This window comes from Musca domestica, unplaced genomic scaffold (genome assembly GCF_030504385.1).
Source record: "Musca domestica strain aabys unplaced genomic scaffold, Musca_domestica.polishedcontigs.V.1.1 278, whole genome shotgun sequence".
Lineage (NCBI taxonomy): Eukaryota > Metazoa > Arthropoda > Insecta > Diptera > Muscidae > Musca > Musca domestica.
Window position 1 is genome coordinate 464,761 of NW_026712292.1, and position 18,363 is coordinate 483,123.

Genomic DNA, 18,363 nt, shown 5'->3' on the forward strand with positions numbered 1-18,363 from the left:
TCTGAAGTTGGTTGCAGTTTTTTCATCTCACGCTGTATATTTCCTTCAACCACCTAAGAACATAAAATGCCGATTATTTAATGTAAATATGGCTAAGAAAATATCAGGAAATAAATGGAACTTATAATAAAATCTACATTTCTATGTGGATATTGTTCCGAATTGTTGATTTACAGGCGATTTGATTGCGAGGACTTTCAGCCTACAAGTACAAAAAAGTTTATGTAATATGGGTACATATTTTAAATTCATTTTAATTCAACTGCTCCACGGAGCCAAAAAAATATAAAATATTTTTTATTAAAACACAATTTTTTAATTTACATTTCTATTTTTTACAAATTTAAATTTTAAATTTACATTTCTATTTTTTTTTTATAAATTTAAATTTTTAAATTTAAAATTTACATTTCTATTTTTATATATGTATATTTCACTAAAATATTGCTTTTATTTCTATAACATTTTAATTTCTTGCATCATCTGATTTTGTTTGCGATTGCTGCTCGGCCGCTTCTTTTTCTTTGCGATAATGTTCCCATTCATGATTTCTTAAATCCGCTTGATATTTAAAAGCCATAGGGCATTGGCTACACATATAGGTATTTTCACCGACATGTGTGCGTAAATGTTTATTCAAATCATTGCTTTGGGCATAGGCTTTGTCGCAATATTTGCCTGAAAAAAGAAAAAATAAAACTTAAAAAAAATAGATCCAGGGGAAATTTTAGCAATCTATGATGGAAAAATTTCAACAATGGTTTTCTGCAGAGGCTCTTGTTCTATGAAAATATGAAATGAAAATACAATATTTTTTGCCTCCATAAAAGTTTTCATTTCAAAAGATCATGGAATGAGAATTGAGCCACAGCTGTGGATTATGGGCCTCATAAAAGATTAAAAAAAATAAAGGGTGTGATGAAAAAACTACAAACAACTTCAGACTGCTGTCATTTCTAAGCCACTCGTCCAACAGCTGGTAAAATTATTCCAGTGATATCTCATTATATTGTTTACAAACGTACAAAAGCATTTGGAATCAGGAAAATTCAGAGAATTTTTCAGAAAAAAAGTTATTCGCGATGGAATTCAAGCGTGATTTCTTTATATTTGGCTGGAAAACTACAAGTGGCTATCGTTAGAGCACTCCAGTATTTAAATGTGAATAAATCTTTTGTGTTTGTACCATCATCGCTTGTTACCGTGATACTGCATAGCGTAGCCTGACGTCAAGGAAGTGGACGGAAGGAAACAGCAACATCAGCAGAAATAGTTCGAAAAGTAAAAAAGCGACTTTATCGTAACCCACGTCGCTCGTGAGCTGAATATATCGCCATATTCCATTCGGCAAATATTGAAAAATGAGCTCGGGGTAAAGCCATTGAAATTCCAAAAAGTGCAAGAACTTACACCGCAACAGAAAGAAAATAGACTCAAAAGAGCTAAGGAATTGTTTCGCTTGGCCGAAAGTGGTGAACTGCCGAATTTGGTTTTCTCCGATGAGAAAACATTCGTTGTCCAGCAATTTGTAAACAAACAATACTTGCCAAAGAGGTCAGCTGAAAATGTGCACCTTCGGTTGGCAACCAGAACTCAAGCGCCGGCCCATGGTGATGGTGTGGGCCGCCACAACAGCCGATAGTCACTCTCCAGTCGTATTAATCGACCGTGGCATCAGAATAAATGTCGAATATAATCGCGGGTGTATTAAAGCCTTGGGCACGAACATTTTGGCCGCAGACCTTGGACTTTGCAACAGGACTCAACATCATCGCACTCAGCATGAGCCACCCAAGAATGCTTACAAAATGAGGTTCCTCGCTTCATTTCCAGCGCACAATGGCCACCAAAATCTCGGGATACCAATCCGTTGGACTATTGTGTCTGGAGTATTTTGAAAAGCGAGGTTGGCTCTAAAAAATACCCAAGTGTCGATCATCTCAAGCAAGCGCTTCGCCGGGAATGGGCCAAAATACCGCAGAGAAACATTCGAGCATCGTGATTGGCCGTTTCAAGGCCATAATTCGTGCCAAAGGTGACCAATTCGAACAAATCTAAACTTATTCTAAAATTTGATGCTATTTCCGACATTTTTGCTTTAATTCAATAAAATTTAAAAATTATGGCGTTTGATTTTGTTGCAGTTTTTTTATCTCACCCTGTATATATTACAATTAACAAAGTATATTTGGATCTAACATTACAGGAGAGATAGATGCAATTGCTCCCTTTTTCTTTACAAATGTTATCAATTGCTAATTATCATAGTTTTTCAGAATATCATTTTAAATACCTACACTTATATGGTTTCTCTCCCGTGTGGGTACGACGATGACGATTGAGATTCATTAGACGTGGGAATCTAAGAAAAGAAAACATAATAAATTTAAAATTACAAAAAAAAAACAAAAATCCAAATTTCTCTTACGCCATTGGACACTGATCACACTTGTAGGGTTTCTCGCCTGAGTGCAGAACTTTGACATGCTGATGTAACGTATCCACTCGAGAGAATCTTGCCCCACATGTTGAGCATACATGATTTTTACCCTGCTGGTGGGACATCAAATGTATGTAACGATCTGAGGGGCATTTAAAACGTTTCGGGCAATGTGGACAGCTATAGGGTTTATCATCACCGTGGCGTTGCATGTGCTGTCTTAAGTTACTGGGCCTATAGAACTTCTTACCACACAACGTACAAAGATAATTCAAGTCTCCTGTATGTATCCTCATATGTTGTTTCATGGCGAATTTAAAGGAAAATGCTGAAAGGGGAACACTGATTAGTATTGGAATTGGAAACACTTTTGCTACATACATTTATCACAAAGTTCACATTGGAAATTTTTAATGCCCATATGGCGATTGGTGTGTATCTTCAAATGTTCCTCAACCACAAAGGTCTTGTTGCATTTGTCACATTTGAAGGGCACTATTTCGCTATGTTTTTTACTCATGTGCTGTGCTAGTCCTCCCACATTTGTATATGCAGCTGGACAATGGTTGCAGGTATATGATTTATTTAGCGGCTCCTTTTTATCTTCCATTAACCGGGTTTTATTCTTATTTTCATCGGGATGATGTTTTTCGTTGTGTTTTTGCAGCATAAAAGGATATTTGAAGCGATCATGGCACACCATACACACGAAACGATGAGCGTCGGTGTGTTTTTTCATGTGTCGTTCCATTTGTTTTTCAAAACGAAATGTGGCTTTGCACTGTGGACATGGATGGGGTGCTCTTGTTTTGTTCTTTTCGACAATAGTATCAGTTTCTTCTTTCTCCGAGGACGTTGGATCCCTGGAAACAAAAGGAAATTAGTTTTATTTTACTTGACCTAACATTTAACAATAAACCTGCTGCTAGAGTCCAATTGGTCTAGATCCAAATCACAATTGTCTAGTGAATTTTCATCCTTAGAGAGCCTGTTATCGCTTTTATCTATCTCCGACTCCTTGTGCCTATTGCGTTTGTGTTTTTGCAGCATGGTCGAATTAGGAAAATTCTTTAAACATGTATTACATTGATGTGTCATTGCACTGAGCGCTTTTTCAGAGTCACACGTTAAAAATGACACATCCAACTCCTTCTCAACTTGATTTCTATTAGAAAATGGTATATTTTTATCAAATATTGTAATGTCCATCCCAGCATCACTCACCTTCCAAAAGTCTTTATGATAGCTTCCTCAATTTGATTACATTTGTCATTTATAGACTTTTGTAATTTCCTCAAAGAACTCAGTGGTATGTCCTCCTCATCATTGTCACTGCAATTTAAAGAATCAACGTTTTCAGCAGTAGCAATTGAACCTTCTTGCTCCTTGTCGTTGATGTTTCCAGGAATCTGAAAGAAGCAAATGGTTAAAATTTCAGTATTTCATGCGTCTAACAACTTACATCTTTATGAGTATCAGTCTCAATGTTGTTCCCTGTATCACTTCCATTTTCCCCAACGGGCACTTCAGATTGGGAAAAGTTCCCCCTCCCACGTAATACTGACGCTGACCACGTTTTATATAGCATTTCATGTGTGGTCAGACATAGCTTTTGGAATTTAAAAGTTTTAAATAACTGATCCATACATCCTTTGCAAATTTCCTGCGGCACCGGAAATAGGTGTATTTTTTGTTTTTCTAACAGTTGTGGTGTGGTTTGTAAAAGCATTTCCTCAATGGTCAAATCAGATTCTTCATATCTCGTCGATTGGGTATTGAACATGTTTTTCTTATTGAACATACACACCCTACAAATCCTGCCGTATATTTTATGTGAGTGCATAGCATTTAGTTATTTATTTGCTTAATTTGTTTAATTTGTGGAATCTTATTATAACCACGGAGTTGAGACGAGTAGCAAACCAAAATAAAAAACGTCCCCAGAGAAACAAATAACAAGACAAAACATAAAACCCAATAAAAAATTAAAGCAAAAGGGAGGCTATGTTGTTTACGAATGTGTGTAATGCATAACACCGAGAAACTTTGTTAACGAATTAGACATAAGGACAGCGCAATCAGCTGAAACAATCATTAAGGCTCTATTAGACGAAATGTTTTTTATTTATGTATCAAATTCTTGGTACAATAAAAAGGTAAGGTAGAGCTCTTAGCTGATTACAATTTTTTTCTAAGTGTGCCCGATTTCTGTAATTTTTGTCTATGTATTTGTTGTTTTGAAAAATAAAAACAAAATATTTTCAAAATCTGTGATTGGAAGAAAGTTAATTTGCGCTCATTAATATTATAAACGAGACTTGCCATGGAATTGAAAGAATGAACACTTCCAACACTGTTTGAATTGTACAGGGTGAGAGGAAAAAACTGCAACCAACTTCCGACTGCTGTCATTTCTAATCCACTCGTCCGACAGCTGTTAAAATTATTCCAGTGACATCTCATTATATTGTTTAAAAGCGTACAAAAGCATTTTGGTGAGAATTTTCCAGAAAAAAAGTCATTCGTGATGGAATTCAAGCGTGATAGTGTGATTTTTTTATATTTTTGGCTGGAAAACCACAAGTGGCTATCGTTAGAGCCCTGTAGCATTTAAATGTGAATAAATCTTTTGTGTCTCGTACCATCGCTCGTTACCGTGATACTGGTAACGTAGCCCCCCGACGTCAAGGAAATGGACGGAAGAAAACAGCAACATCAGCAGAAATGGTTCGAAAAGTAAAGAAGCGATTTGATCGAAGCCCGCGTCGCAGTGGCCAAGAAATGGCTCGTGAGCTGAATATATCGCAATATTCCATTCGGCATATATTGAAAAATGAACTCGGGAAAAGCCATTGAAATTCAAAATAGTGCAAGAACTTACACCGCAACGGAAAGAAAATAGACTCAAAAATAGAGAGAGAGTTGCTTCGGTTGGCCGAAAGGGTTGGACTGCTGAATTTGGAGAAAACATTCGTTGTCCAGCAGTTTGAAAACAATCAAAATGATCGTGTTTTTACAGCTTTTTTACTTTTTAATCTTATTAAAATGTCTTAAGGGTTTTTTTGTTAAACATACAAATAAAACTAATTTTCAAGTCTTTCCTGGAAGTAACTTTACTGAACAATTCAGAGAGCAAATCAGGCTCAATCAGGTTTATTTCTAAAAGAAGAAGAGGTGCTCTTAATACAATTTTATTAATTTTCAGATTAGACTGTGTTATTCGCAAAAAAACTCATTTACAACGCACTTACTTTTATTACAGGTTCCACATTTCAATGGTAAATTTGTAAAAAAAAGCCCATTCAAAAAATTCCCCTTTCCTGTTTGTAACATTTGACCTATATTTACAAAATTGTCCATTTAAGCATGTTGTGATTAGTCAGAAGTGATAAGAAATACATTTTTGCTATAAAAGCAAATCGAATTCAATTACTCCGTGTTATTCTCTAAATCAATCTAAGCTTGAAATAATGAAACTCATTGTGGTATTAGTTGTACTTTTGGTGGTGGCACAGGTAATAAAAATATATATAACTATTTTTTTTTTTTCATTCTATAACCGGTTTATTTACTGCAGTGCTATGCTCGCTCAATTCATGGAGACTCCTTTGCCATAGAAACACCCGATTCTGAGGTAAGATTATAGTTTTATGCATGGTAAAATTAAGAAGGTAAAGTCATTTCAAATACGACTATCCATTTCTGCATTTTCTGTGATTTAGCTCCTCAAGTTTCACTGAATCTCTCTGATTTCCATCTCTGATTTCTGTGTATACAATGGATTTATGAACATAAATTTTGACAATGAGTTGCTGTCAAATGAATAAATTTGAAAAAAAAAAAAAAAAATTGTAAACATATGATTGCATGACTTTACCTTCTTAATTCTACCATGGTTTTATGTATATGTTTGAAATCTGAAAAATCTTTTCATTCCGCAGCCTTTATTTTCCGTCGAGCCACAACAACAGGACTCATCTTTGGTGGATTCGTTTACACGTTCCAAACGCGGTGGAGGCACAGTAATAATTATAAAGACAGCTAATAATAAATTGTAGAAAATCAATTTGAATCATTTTATGATGCCAATGTGATATTATTTAATAATAAAAGGAAAATGAAGAAAATAAAAAAGGACAAATAAACTTTAAAATTTTAAATAAATAAGGCTGTAAAGGTGCAAGTACATAAAAGGGTTGAAGTCATGGCTAGGTATATTTTGTGACATTTCATAAAGAGATTACAGAGCCGCAATAAAATCCTGCCGTCGTTTTCCATTATAATTTGACATTAATATGCCTAGCCATGACTTCAAGCTTTTCATGTACTTCCACTCATGGTACAATAAGGAGGAGCTTCGCAAAACTACAGAAATGCAGCCCTGTGGATATGCCCGCATCCTGTCAAGTTTGCATGCAAACAAGTTGTTTTCATTCAATTAATATTTTTCTACTTTTTTAAATCAATTAATCAGAGCGAAGAATGATTGAAATGCCTGGAATTCCTTTCAAAAAATATATCTTAACAGTTCTATCTTTCCATTCCATGGCAAATCTGACGAATATCTACGATGCGCGTCCCGTGATGTACGTTTCTTCAAATCATTAATTATAAAAATATTTTGTTTTTATCTTTCAAAACAATAAATACATACACAAACTTGGCAGAAGTCGGGCACACTTGTCTATCTTAGGTCTAGGTAGGTCTATCTTACCTTTTTGTTGTACCATGCTTCCACCTTAAACGTGGGAATACATAAAGCGCTTATCTGGCTGGTTTAAGTAATCGGTTGGCTTCTTCGGAAATGAACAAAGGAGCCTAGGGCCAAAATCGAACTAAGTCAACCTAAAACTCCTTTGTTGATTAACATTTTATCAACCTACTTCATTTCGTTCGGGAGCTAGAATGGTTTCCGGACGGACATCGCTAAATCGACATAGAATTTTATGCTGATCAAGACTATATATACTTTGTGTAATGTATATTTCGAGGTGTTACAAATGGAATAACAAACTTAATATACCCGCCATACCATGGTAGAAGAATACAAGTAGATGCATTAACGCTTGGAAACATTGATATGTAAACAAATTTTTAATTTATTTTCAAAAATAAATAGATTTTTATCAGTTTTCTTATACGACGCCAATCGGAGGTTGTTATGATATGCATTTTTCAAGAATTTGCACAAATTTAAATAATTTTTCATTCAACATTTTCAATTACAAAATTGGTTTGACAGTTCATTGTCCCAGCAACTGTATCGACTCGTCTACCTATATCCTTCTACCATGCTCCATACTATAGGGTTAATTTTCGGATTGGTTAACTTCAAATAGGCCATGATACTGGCGATACTGGAGAAACTACAAAAGAAAGTTTGGCTCATAATTTTTTTGGCTTTTTTGGCTCTATTGCCTTTTTAGGGACATGGAAATCGATAAGTGACTTCTGTAGGGTTATACAAATCAATACATTAACTATTGTGAATTGTAGAATTTGGTGTTTTGTACAGTACACAACAGTTGTAAGTGACATTCGTAATAACGGTAATTGTTTTTTAAAACTTAAGTGACTCAAATTAATATCTAAAGCTACGTTCACAAGGATACCACCATCAAAGTAACACCTAAACATTTGTAATAAAACACAAATTGGTTTACATATTTTTTTTTGTTTTTTATTATAAATTTACTATTAAATTGTCTTTCTTTTCTTTTTGTTGCACAATAAATAAATTTGTATAATATATTATTTTTTTTTAATTTGTTATATAAAAAACACTAAATTATTAATTTGTTTTTCTTTTCTCTTTTGTCATTTCATTTCTTAAAAATTTAAAATACAGCTAAAGCTTTTCGTTTATCATGTGTGATGATGATATTGTGTAAATAAAATATTATATATATAGATGTATATTTTATGTTTATATATATATATATATATATATATATATATATATATATATATATATATATATATATATATATATTTATGTAAGATTATATAGAGTTTGTATAATATTAAATTGAGCAAGAAATATTAAGGAAATTGTTTTGTAATTAAAGAGATAAAATTTATGTAGAAAAAAATAACAACTCTTTGTTAAGGAATGTTTTAAATATTACAAAATGTTTTGTTTATCTACAAAGAGATTCGAGTTGCTTTGGGAGGATACTTGGAAGAAATCGATGTCTTAGGCTTTAAAACAAATAAATGTTTTTATACGCAAACATTAAACTTGTCCTTTCATGACATCAAAGTTGATCATAAAATTTCCTTTTTTAAAATAATTTTATATATTATTAAAGAATATTTTACAAAATCATTATTATTTTGGCTTAACTTTGAAATAATTTGTTTTATGTGTAAATATTGCAATTTTTTTGTGGTTAATTTATGGAATATTATTTTCTTAAAAATAAATGATACAGAAATAAGTGTGTGTGTGTGTTGTTTTGTAATATTCGACTGGGCCGAATAACATTTTTTGAGGTATTCAACATTTGTTGTGTTTGAAAATAAGGGACAATTTTTGCTCTGTTCCAGAACCTGCAAGAATCTACCAATTTTCCAATTTTTTCGATATTATAAATGGAAAATCAATTACCGTAGCAAACATTTTTACATCCTTGCAGGTCTGGAACAGCCCTTTTGCATTAATCTTATTTTTGGTAGGGGAGATTTTTTTCTGACGGTGGATGGATAATCTAATTTTCGGAAAAAACATTTATGCGCGTTAATTATGATAAAATCACAATAATTTTGGCTATGGAAAACATGCATTAAATTTATTGTGAATATTAAATTTATGGTAGAATTAAGAAGGTAAAGTCATGCAGTCATATGTTTACATATTTTTTTTTCAAAATTTTCTTATTGACATTTGACAACATCTCATTGTCGAAATTTAAATTAATAAATCCATTCAAAGGCCAGCAAAGAAGATTACTTTTGACAATAAACTTAATAGTTTTTACACTATTGTGATTTGACTCTTTGTTAATTTCAAATCACAATTGTATCCTTTGACAGCAAACTGCACAACCTTTTATAAACACAAATCAGAGATGGGAACCTGTTTTCAATGCACTTAAATTTGACAAGGTAAATTATAGAAAAATACAGAGCTGGGAATGCTTAAGGTTTCTCATGGTTCATACTTTAAAGGTGAGCAACATAAAACACTTTTTTAAACAACTTAAGTCAAAGGCTGGCTTCTTCGTAGAGCAACAAAAGAGTTTTAGGTTGAATTAGTTCAATATTGACCCACCGCTTAATTGATATTTTCCGAAGAAGCCAGCCGTTGACTTAAGATAGTCAAAAAAGCGTTTTATGTTTTCTCACCATAAATTTAGACCAAGGTCCATTAAAGAGGTAGTTTAAATTACTGCCAAAAAGTTTGTGTACGTTTTCATACTTTTAAATCACAATAGAGTGCATTTTGACAGTTCGGGTGAAATCAGTTTGTCTTGTCGGATGTCCTTATAGATAGGCCATGACTCAGACCAAATTTCAGAATTTGTTTACGTTTTCACTATTCGTACGGTATTTTCGTTCACAATAGGAAATAAGATTTTTTTTATCAGATTTTGATAGTGTGGTGCATGGCGGAATTAAAGGGTGTTACACCAATCAGAGTAAATGTCAAATGCTTTTGACGTTTTGCATAATTTTTGTTTATCTTTCGTACTGTGATTCCATTCACAATAAGTGTTTTGACAACTTCGATGCCTATTGATTGTGCTATAATCTGAAGCAAGACCCATTAAACAGGTCGTGTTCGCCACAATAAAAAAACTACAAATGTGATCGGATAACCCTCATAATGTCAAAGTGTTTCATAGGTTTAATTTACAATGGCATGTATTTTGACAATACGGGTGAAAACGGCTGGTACTACCGATTTACCTAATAGATGTGCCATAGTCTGAAGCAAGGCCCATAGACAGTTCGTGTAAATCACAATAAAAAACCTCATAATGTCAAAGTGTTTGTTTACGTTTTTATACAATTCGGCTGAAACCAGCTGGTCAGAGCCAGCTGATTATAAGGGTTTTACATATATGCTGCTTTTATTATCCATGCGTATTTCCTTGTGTATGTCAAAATTGAAATTGAACTGAACTGAAATTTCGTCCATGTATCACACGATGTGTGCAATTCTAAAATGGAGAATTTGACATTACATATCATGGTAGAAGAATACAGGTAGACGCATCAACGTTTGGGAACATAGATATGTCAAATATTTTAAAATGTTTTTTTTTTTTTTTCAAAATAAGTAGATTTGTACACATTTTCTTATACGACCCCAATAATTTTAACGAATTTGAATAATTTTTCCAAAATTCTCAATTTCTAAATTGGTTTGACAGTTCATTGTCCCAACAGCTGTGTCGATGTCGTCTACCTATATTCTTCTACCACGACCTGTCTATTATTAAGTCATACGATAAGACCAGCTAATATCCCCTGTATTGCCAAAATATATGGTAGAAGAATACAGGTAGATCAGCATCAACGCTTGGGAACATTGATATTTCAAATTTTTTTCAAAATTACGTAGATTTTTATATTTTTTTCTTATACGAAGCCAATCGGAGGTTATTATGGATATGCATTTTTTAATAGATTTTATAAATTTCATTAAATGTTCACTTCCAAAATTAGTTTGACAGTTCATTGTCCCAGTAGCTGTGTCGATGCGACTACCTGTATTCTTCTACCATGATATATGATTTATTTCAGAACCTACAAGAATCTACTATTTTTGAAATTTTTTTCGATATCATAAATGGAAAATTGGTTATCGTTGTAAAAAATTTTACATTCTTGCAGTTCTGGAACAGAGCAATTGCCAAAATGCACGCAATTGTGAATTAATAGCGTAATAGCATCAACAAAAATGTATGAGTTGGTTTCAATCACAATAGACCGCTTTGTTTGCATACCTGACATAATCGATATTATCGATAAAAAAATTATAATTCACAATAACCTTGCCAATCCCTAAGGCTAGGTTTACATGGGTCTCAATACATTTTTTAAGTAGAAATGTAATGGATGTTCTCCAATAATGACATTTCCCCATGGCCAGGCACCTTTTCATTTTAAAATCTATATTCCTCTGTTTTCCATTCTCCACTTCTTCCCTATTTTCCTAACCAAAAAAATGTTGAATACCTTTTAGCATACCAAAATCACAGTTCGGTTATCAATTTTGTGGCGGCTAATGATGCCGATGATTGAGGGCCTTGTCCAGCATAACAATTTCTTCGCCGCTGTCGTCAGGATCTATGCCAATACCCGAATGGATATCCTCTTCCTCCTCATCATCATCGGAATGGATGATACGTTTTGTGTCATCATCGTCATCATCAAAATAGGGTTTAATGGTCATGCCCTCTGGAAAATGGATGGAAGAAACATTTAAAATTGCACACCAAAGAAAAATATCCTCTCTTACTCTTAATGGGCGATCTAAACAGCTCCGTTTCCCCATCATCACCATCATCTTCGAAAAGTTCTTTACCCTTTTGTGGCAGTAGAGAGAAATTGTAATAAGGCTTATCGGTACGTCGGCGTCGGGCCAATAAACACTGGGTACAAAGGATGCACATAACCACCGCCGTAATAATCACCAAACTGGCCAGCAGAATAAACACAAATCTTGGCATACCCATGACATGTTCGTTACGGGTCAAACGGAAGACCACATTTTTCACCTCTTTATTCGCAGAGATGACATTAACCAGTCGCACCGTTTCCATATAACGTGGCGCCTCCACCTTCAGGGTTATCTCTCCCAAGGGGACATTTTTCAAAATATAACTACCCATGCTGTCGGTGAAATTCTTTACGAAATATTTCACAATTGGCTTGATCACCGATACCTTGGCATGTTTTATGGGATGATTGGACATGTCCAGAACAAAACCTGATATCATTGTAGTGTCCAAATCATTTCCCAATCTACCCAAAGGCTGGATTTCACTGTGACCCACAATCAGGGTGTAGGGATTTAGTTTTATGATACCCAAATTGTTAATTTTTCCATGTTTCACCTCGGCCTTAACCACTTGCGACTCATAATTCGGAGCACTCACTTCCAGGGCATAAAGACCCTCGGGCAATATCAACTGGAAATGGGCTGCATTTCGACTAACATTATATACCGGCTGATGTTCAATTATCCGTATAAAGGCCTCCCTCAGCGGCTGGTCCTCGCGATTGTGTACAAAACCTGCCACTCCCGTATCGACCAAATGCAAAAAATTCTTTAGTTTTTCGATATTTTTACGCCACACCGAAGTGATGTCCTTCTGCACGGGCATACTACAGCATGACAAGCCCAGTGTGAACATGGGTATATTATACATTTTATAGAATAAATTCGTCAGACGTTCGGTAATGTCATGGCGCAGGGTATGGGTCGATGTGGCGGCACATTGCAGGGGAGAATAATTGAATTCGGTATTTTCAATATTGTGGGCAAATTTCTCATAGATTTGTTCGCCCTTGGGATAACTGAAAAAAAGGGAGAAAAGCAAATTTGAATTGAGGTTATCTTGAATTTGAGGTTATTTTGCAAAACTTACTACAACTCTGAGGAACCTGTACTGAAGGTAAGCATTAAATCAAATCTTTGATTTTCCAAAAATGTCAACAGCAAATCTCTTCTCTTTTCCGATTCCGGACTTAAAATGCGTTCTCCCAACTCATTGCCAATGACTGGATCACAAATGGTATTGCTAGAAAATAAATGAAAGAGAGTGAATAAAACATATTATTACACATGTAAACATCAGCTGTTAAAGCTTTCTGTTTAAAGAAAACGGGTTCTATCCAGGGTTTAGTTTTCCTATAGGAAATATGTTAAAGAATATTTCCTATAGGAAAACTAAACCCTGGATAGAACCCGTTTTCTTTAAACAGAAAGCTTTAACAGCTGATGGTTACTTTTTCCAAAAATTAACAGCTGATAGTTACTTTTCCCAAAAATTAACAGCTGATAGTTACTTTTCCCAAAAATTAACAGTTGATGGTTACTTTTTTCAAAAATTAACAGCTGATGGATATTTATTCCTTAAAAAAAGACATATCATTTTTTTGACTGGCTTAAGTCATCAGCTAATTTCTTCGAGAAAAAAGAAAGCAGCGTAGGATCAAAATCGAACTAAATCTACCCAAAACTCCTTTGTTTCTCTACGAATAAACCAGCTGGTGGTTTAAGCCAGTCAAAAAAGTCTTTCATGATTTTAGATTAAGATTTTTTAACGAAGCGTAGGAACATAGCATCACAAATAAGAAAAGTGTCTTTACCATCAACTGACGAATATCTTTCCCATGGGAACATGGTATCCTCAACAGCTGACGATTTCTTTTCCCACATAGAATTGGCATCACCAACAGCTGACAATACTTTTTTCATGGAAATATGGCATTACCATAAGCTGACGATCACCTTGCCTTCTAGAATCTTCCAGTTTGATTTGCCGTTGATGTAATTGAAAATCTTCTTAGCAGCTGATTTCTTATCTTGGCAAGACAAACAGCTGATTGATTCTTTTCCGTAGAAACATAGCATCACAAATACTTGACGATAAATTTTCCCGGAAAAATGTGACATAAAAACAGTTGACGATTTCTTTTCCCGTTGGAACATAGTATCACGAATAAGAAAAGTATCTTCACCATCAACTGACGAATATCTTTTTCTTAAAAACATGGTATCATCAACAGCTGGCGATTTCTTTTACCACAGAGAATTGGCATCACCAACACCTGACAATACTTTTTCCATGGAAAAATGGCATTGCCATCAGCTGACAAGGTGATCGTCTGAATCTTTTAGTTTGAACTGCAGTTGATTTAATTGAAAAGCTCCCTTTTAGCTGATTTCTTACCGAAAGAGAAATTTTCTCCTCATTATATGGTGCTCAGTTTGCTTTGAGACAGGTCGCATTCATTTTTTTTAAATTATATTTTTACAAAAAAGCCAGCACCACCAATGACTGACACATACTTCTTTCAAGGAAAAGTGGCATGACAAAAGTCTGACGATTCTTTTCCCATAGAAAATTGTTGTCGTCAATAGCTGACTATAAATTTTCCCAAAGAAATGTGGCATCACCAACATCTGCCCATAACTTTTCCCATGGGAACATGCTTTCATTTCGCTTTTATTTTTTACAAAAAACCCGGCATTACCATTTGAAAATTGTTTCTTCAATGGAAAATGTAAAGACAAACAACTGACGATTATTTTTCCATAGAAAATTGCCATCGCCAATAGCTGACTATAAATTTTCCAAAAGAAATGTGGCATCACCAACAGCTGCCGATAACTTTTCCCATGGGAACATGCTTTTATTTCGCTAACATTTGTCTAGACATATATTTTTTTACAAAAAAGCCGGCATTACCAATAGTTGACATTTTTTTCTTCAATGGAAAAATGTAATGACAAACACCTGACTATTATTTTTCCATAGAAAATTGCCATCGCCAATAGCTGAATATAAATTTTCCCCGAGAAATGTGGCATCAACATCAGCTGCCGATAACTTTTCCCATGGGAACATGGCAGCACCAACAGCTGACGATTACACCAGACAATTCTTTTTCCATAAAAAAATTACATCATCAATAGCTGACGATTACTTTTCACATGTGAACATGGTATCACCAACAGCTGAAGGTTACATTATTTTTCCCTTTCAAACATGACATCACACACAGCTGGCGATTACTTTTCTTGTGGGAACATGGCAATAGGTTATAAATTATTCATGGTAGAATTCAGGTAATCACATTTACACAGCTGCTGCGACAATAAACTATCAAACCAATTTTAGAATTGAAAATTTTGAATTAAAAATTGTTCAAATTCGTTAAAATTTTTGAAAAAAAAACTTTTTGACATATCAATGTTGCGTTGATGCATCTACGTGCATTCTTCTTCCATGAAATTATTTCTCTGGCTGAAAAGTGGCCATCAGCGACGATTACTTTTCCCATTGGGAACATGGCATCAACATCAATTGACTATTACTTTTTCCCTTTGGAACATGACAATAGGTTATAAATTATTTCTCCCACTGAAAAGTGGCATCACCATCAGCTGACGATTACTTTTTGAATAGAAAAATACCTTCACCATCAACTGACCATTACTTTTCCCATGGGGACATGACATCATCAATTGACGATTATTTTTCTGATGATTACTTTTAGAATAGAGAAATACCTTCACCATCAACTGATGATTTTTTCCCATTGGGAACATGGCATTACCATCAGCTGACGATCACCTATAATAGTTCAAATTTCTTTCAAAACTTACTTATTATTGTATAGCTTAAAGACGGCATCGAAATTCTCCGTTATGGGTAGGAAATATAAAACACTGGTCTGCAACAGCTTCAAAATCAAGGGTTCGCGCAATTTATAGCCCTCAATGACGTGACGAATTAAATTCATTGAAATTTCACGACCCAGTGGTGAGGCCGAATCGAAAAAGGAACTCATTATAAGAATTTTGTATTTACTTTCTTCGGGAGCACCGATCTGCAAAAAAAGAGGTTCAATTAATATGCTTCGTGGCGGAATAATTTCGAAATTTGAAATCTTACATCAGCTGTTAACTTTATGGAATTATAATAGAAACCAAATTCCGATTCAGCATAACCAAAGGTGGCAATTTGGCCATTGCGTGCCTCAAACTCGGCCAAGGTGGCTCTCAGTTCGGCATTGGAATGATAACGGGTGTGGACGACATTCTCAATGATGCGATAATCATTGGCCGAGGCCCAGTGTTGGGGATCGTCACGCATTAGGGTTATGTCTAAATGGATTTGGCCCTTGGCCGGCACCTCCACCAACTCACGTTGGGGTGAGAAGCTACAAAAAAGAGAGGAAGAGAAATTTTTTTTTAAATGCATCGAATTAAAGAAATTCCGCCCACACTTACCCATCCGCCAATATGGTAACATTGTGTACCCCTGGCAATGCCAATTTCACATAATCACCATACACACCACTGTAGGTGGCATGCTTGGCATCATCCAACATTATGGCAGCCCCTGCCACAGGGTGACCTATTGAACTCCTTATGGAGCCCCGTATGCCATTGTGTATCTGCTCGATGAACAGCAACAAGGGTTCTCTATTATCTTGCCAGAATTTCGGTAACTCCGCGGCCATGGGGAATTTATCACAACCCAATTCCAATGTCAATTCCATAACTCCAGCCTTAATGTAGTTCCAATCCTGCATACCACCCGTGACACTGTACCATTGGGCTCCATTTGTAATGCCGCCAGGGAAATGCTCATTCTTGAAGAGCGGACAAGGGTTGCCCAAATGCATTGTGGGATGGGCATCGGCATACAGTTTGGCCAAATGCTGGAACAAGGCATTATCTTCTGTGGGATTAAGTTTATGGGCCCCATTGGCCATGCGCAGCCTTGTCATGGGATCATTGAAATCATTTTCATTGTCATCAAATGGATAATTGGCCACCAACGAACCACCATGCAAATTGGCCGACAACACAAAGGGTATGGACAAGGTCCAATTCATTACAGCGGCCACTTCGGGTTCCGTTATTTTGTTATACTTATCCGTTCCGTACTGATCGGGGAAATTACGATTTAAATCCACATTATGGGCATTGGCACGACCCAAAGCACTTGACTTATCACCTTCTTTGGACATCTCATAACCATCCGGATTCATGGAGTACAGGAAATGCATGCGAGTGGTGTTGACCATTTTTGTTATGCGATTATCGAAATTATAACGTTCGCAAATGTATTTCGTGAGCAGGAGCAACATTTCCTTGCCTACCACTTCATTGCCATGCATATTGGCAACATACTTGAATTCTGGTACTCCTGGCACATGTTGTCCCGGTGTGGCGAAAATTTCCATAACCCATAGATCACGATTTTGGACGGATTTACCAATGGAATACAGTCTTGTTATGGACGGATATGAATCGGCTATGTCACGTAAGAATCTGTTGGAGGAAAGTGAGATGTATTAATGGGACAAATAGAATATAAAAAAAACGCTTGATTGGCAACACTGAACATTCACAATGGCTAAGGAGACAAATTAAAAATCTTAAGTAACTATCTAATTTTTACCATATCTCTGTTATTTTTGGGGCTACATCAACAAAATTCGATATCAAATGAAAGAGGAGATTTCACTCTATCCAATTCTTTTTGTTTTATTAAGAAAGAAATAATATTTCCAAAGTTATGGGCTCAAGAAAATGATAACAGAAAAAATCCTACAAACATTACATTACGATCCCTAGTGCAATTTTCCGGATATCTCTGGTAGTTGGTCGGCTTCAAATACAAAATTGGAAATAGAAGTTTAGATGGGATGCCGCCTTCTTAATCTAAGTGGATTTCACAAAGCTAAACATGTTACATTAATTATTAAAGACCCAAGAAAAAGATTACAAAAGAAACCTAAATTTTTTTATTTTTAGGCATTGGATATTTTTTACTATAACTCTGGTATTTGGTCAGCTATGTATAAAAATTTTACACCGATCTAAAGAGGAGAACTTCCTCTCTTATAGTAAAAGATTATACTAAAATAGTTCCATTACGAAAAAAGTTATGGCCTTTAGAAAACAATTACCGAAAAAATGCTAATTTTAAATTTTGACATTGATGTATAAATGGTAAGATATCTCTGGTATTTGTGCAGCTATATCAACCGAATTTGACAATTTTTAAGAAAATAGGTCTCTCTCCATTGTAATTCATTTATTTTATGTGGAAAGAACAATTGCGATAAAAGTTATGGGCTCTATAAAATAGCTACTGAGAAAAAAACAAAAATGTTAAATTTATATCAATTGTTAACTTTGTAGGATATCTCTTGTATTTGCTTAG

General features: G+C 34.9%; 2 protein-coding genes and 1 long non-coding RNA gene across 4 annotated transcripts in view; 1 reads left to right on the forward strand and 2 right to left on the reverse strand.

The window, feature by feature from the left end:
* Positions 1–431: 431 nt before the first annotated feature.
* On the reverse strand, positions 432–4,349 carry LOC101901009 (zinc finger protein 260). Its single transcript, XM_005179978.4, has 7 exons — positions 3,903–4,349; positions 3,665–3,849; positions 3,360–3,605; positions 2,822–3,303; positions 2,429–2,768; positions 2,298–2,362; positions 432–678 (listed from the first exon to the last, which is right to left on the reverse strand). The coding sequence occupies exons 1-7, from the start codon at positions 4,281–4,283 to the stop codon at positions 467–469; spliced, it is 1,911 nt and encodes a 636-aa protein (XP_005180035.2). The 5' UTR covers positions 4,284–4,349; the 3' UTR covers positions 432–466.
* A 1,476-nt stretch (positions 4,350–5,825) lies between these two features.
* LOC131803210 (uncharacterized) lies at positions 5,826–6,523 on the forward strand. Its single transcript, XR_009342500.1, has 3 exons — positions 5,826–5,955; positions 6,018–6,074; positions 6,382–6,523. It is a non-coding gene; the product is annotated as an uncharacterized LOC131803210 (long non-coding RNA).
* Positions 6,524–10,755: 4,232 nt separating this feature from the next.
* Positions 10,756–18,363, reverse strand: part of LOC109613934 (carboxypeptidase D-like) — a 77,448-nt gene continuing 69,840 nt past the window's right edge. For both annotated transcript variants that reach the window (XM_059124305.1, XM_059124306.1), the window contains exons 6-11: positions 16,416–17,465; positions 16,078–16,345; positions 15,789–16,012; positions 13,042–13,194; positions 11,910–12,970; positions 10,756–11,848 (exon numbers count right to left, since the gene is read on the reverse strand). In XM_059124305.1, the coding sequence (XP_058980288.1) occupies positions 11,673–11,848; positions 11,910–12,970; positions 13,042–13,194; positions 15,789–16,012; positions 16,078–16,345; positions 16,416–17,465 (2,932 nt within the window). In that variant the 3' untranslated portion in view covers positions 10,756–11,672. The remainder of the gene's footprint in view (positions 11,849–11,909; positions 12,971–13,041; positions 13,195–15,788; positions 16,013–16,077; positions 16,346–16,415; positions 17,466–18,363) is intronic.

Coding starts and splice junctions, on each gene's coding strand:
- LOC101901009 (XM_005179978.4), bottom strand. CDS start 4,283: ATGCACTCACATAAAATATACGGCAGGATTTGTAGGGTGTGTATGTTC. Junction 3,304..3,359: donor CAATTGGACTCTAGCAGCAG/GTTTATTGTTAA, acceptor TTTTGTTTCCAG/GGATCCAACGTCCTCGGAGA. Junction 2,363..2,428: donor TGTGATCAGTGTCCAATGGC/GTAAGAGAAATT, acceptor TTCTTTTCTTAG/ATTCCCACGTCTAATGAATC.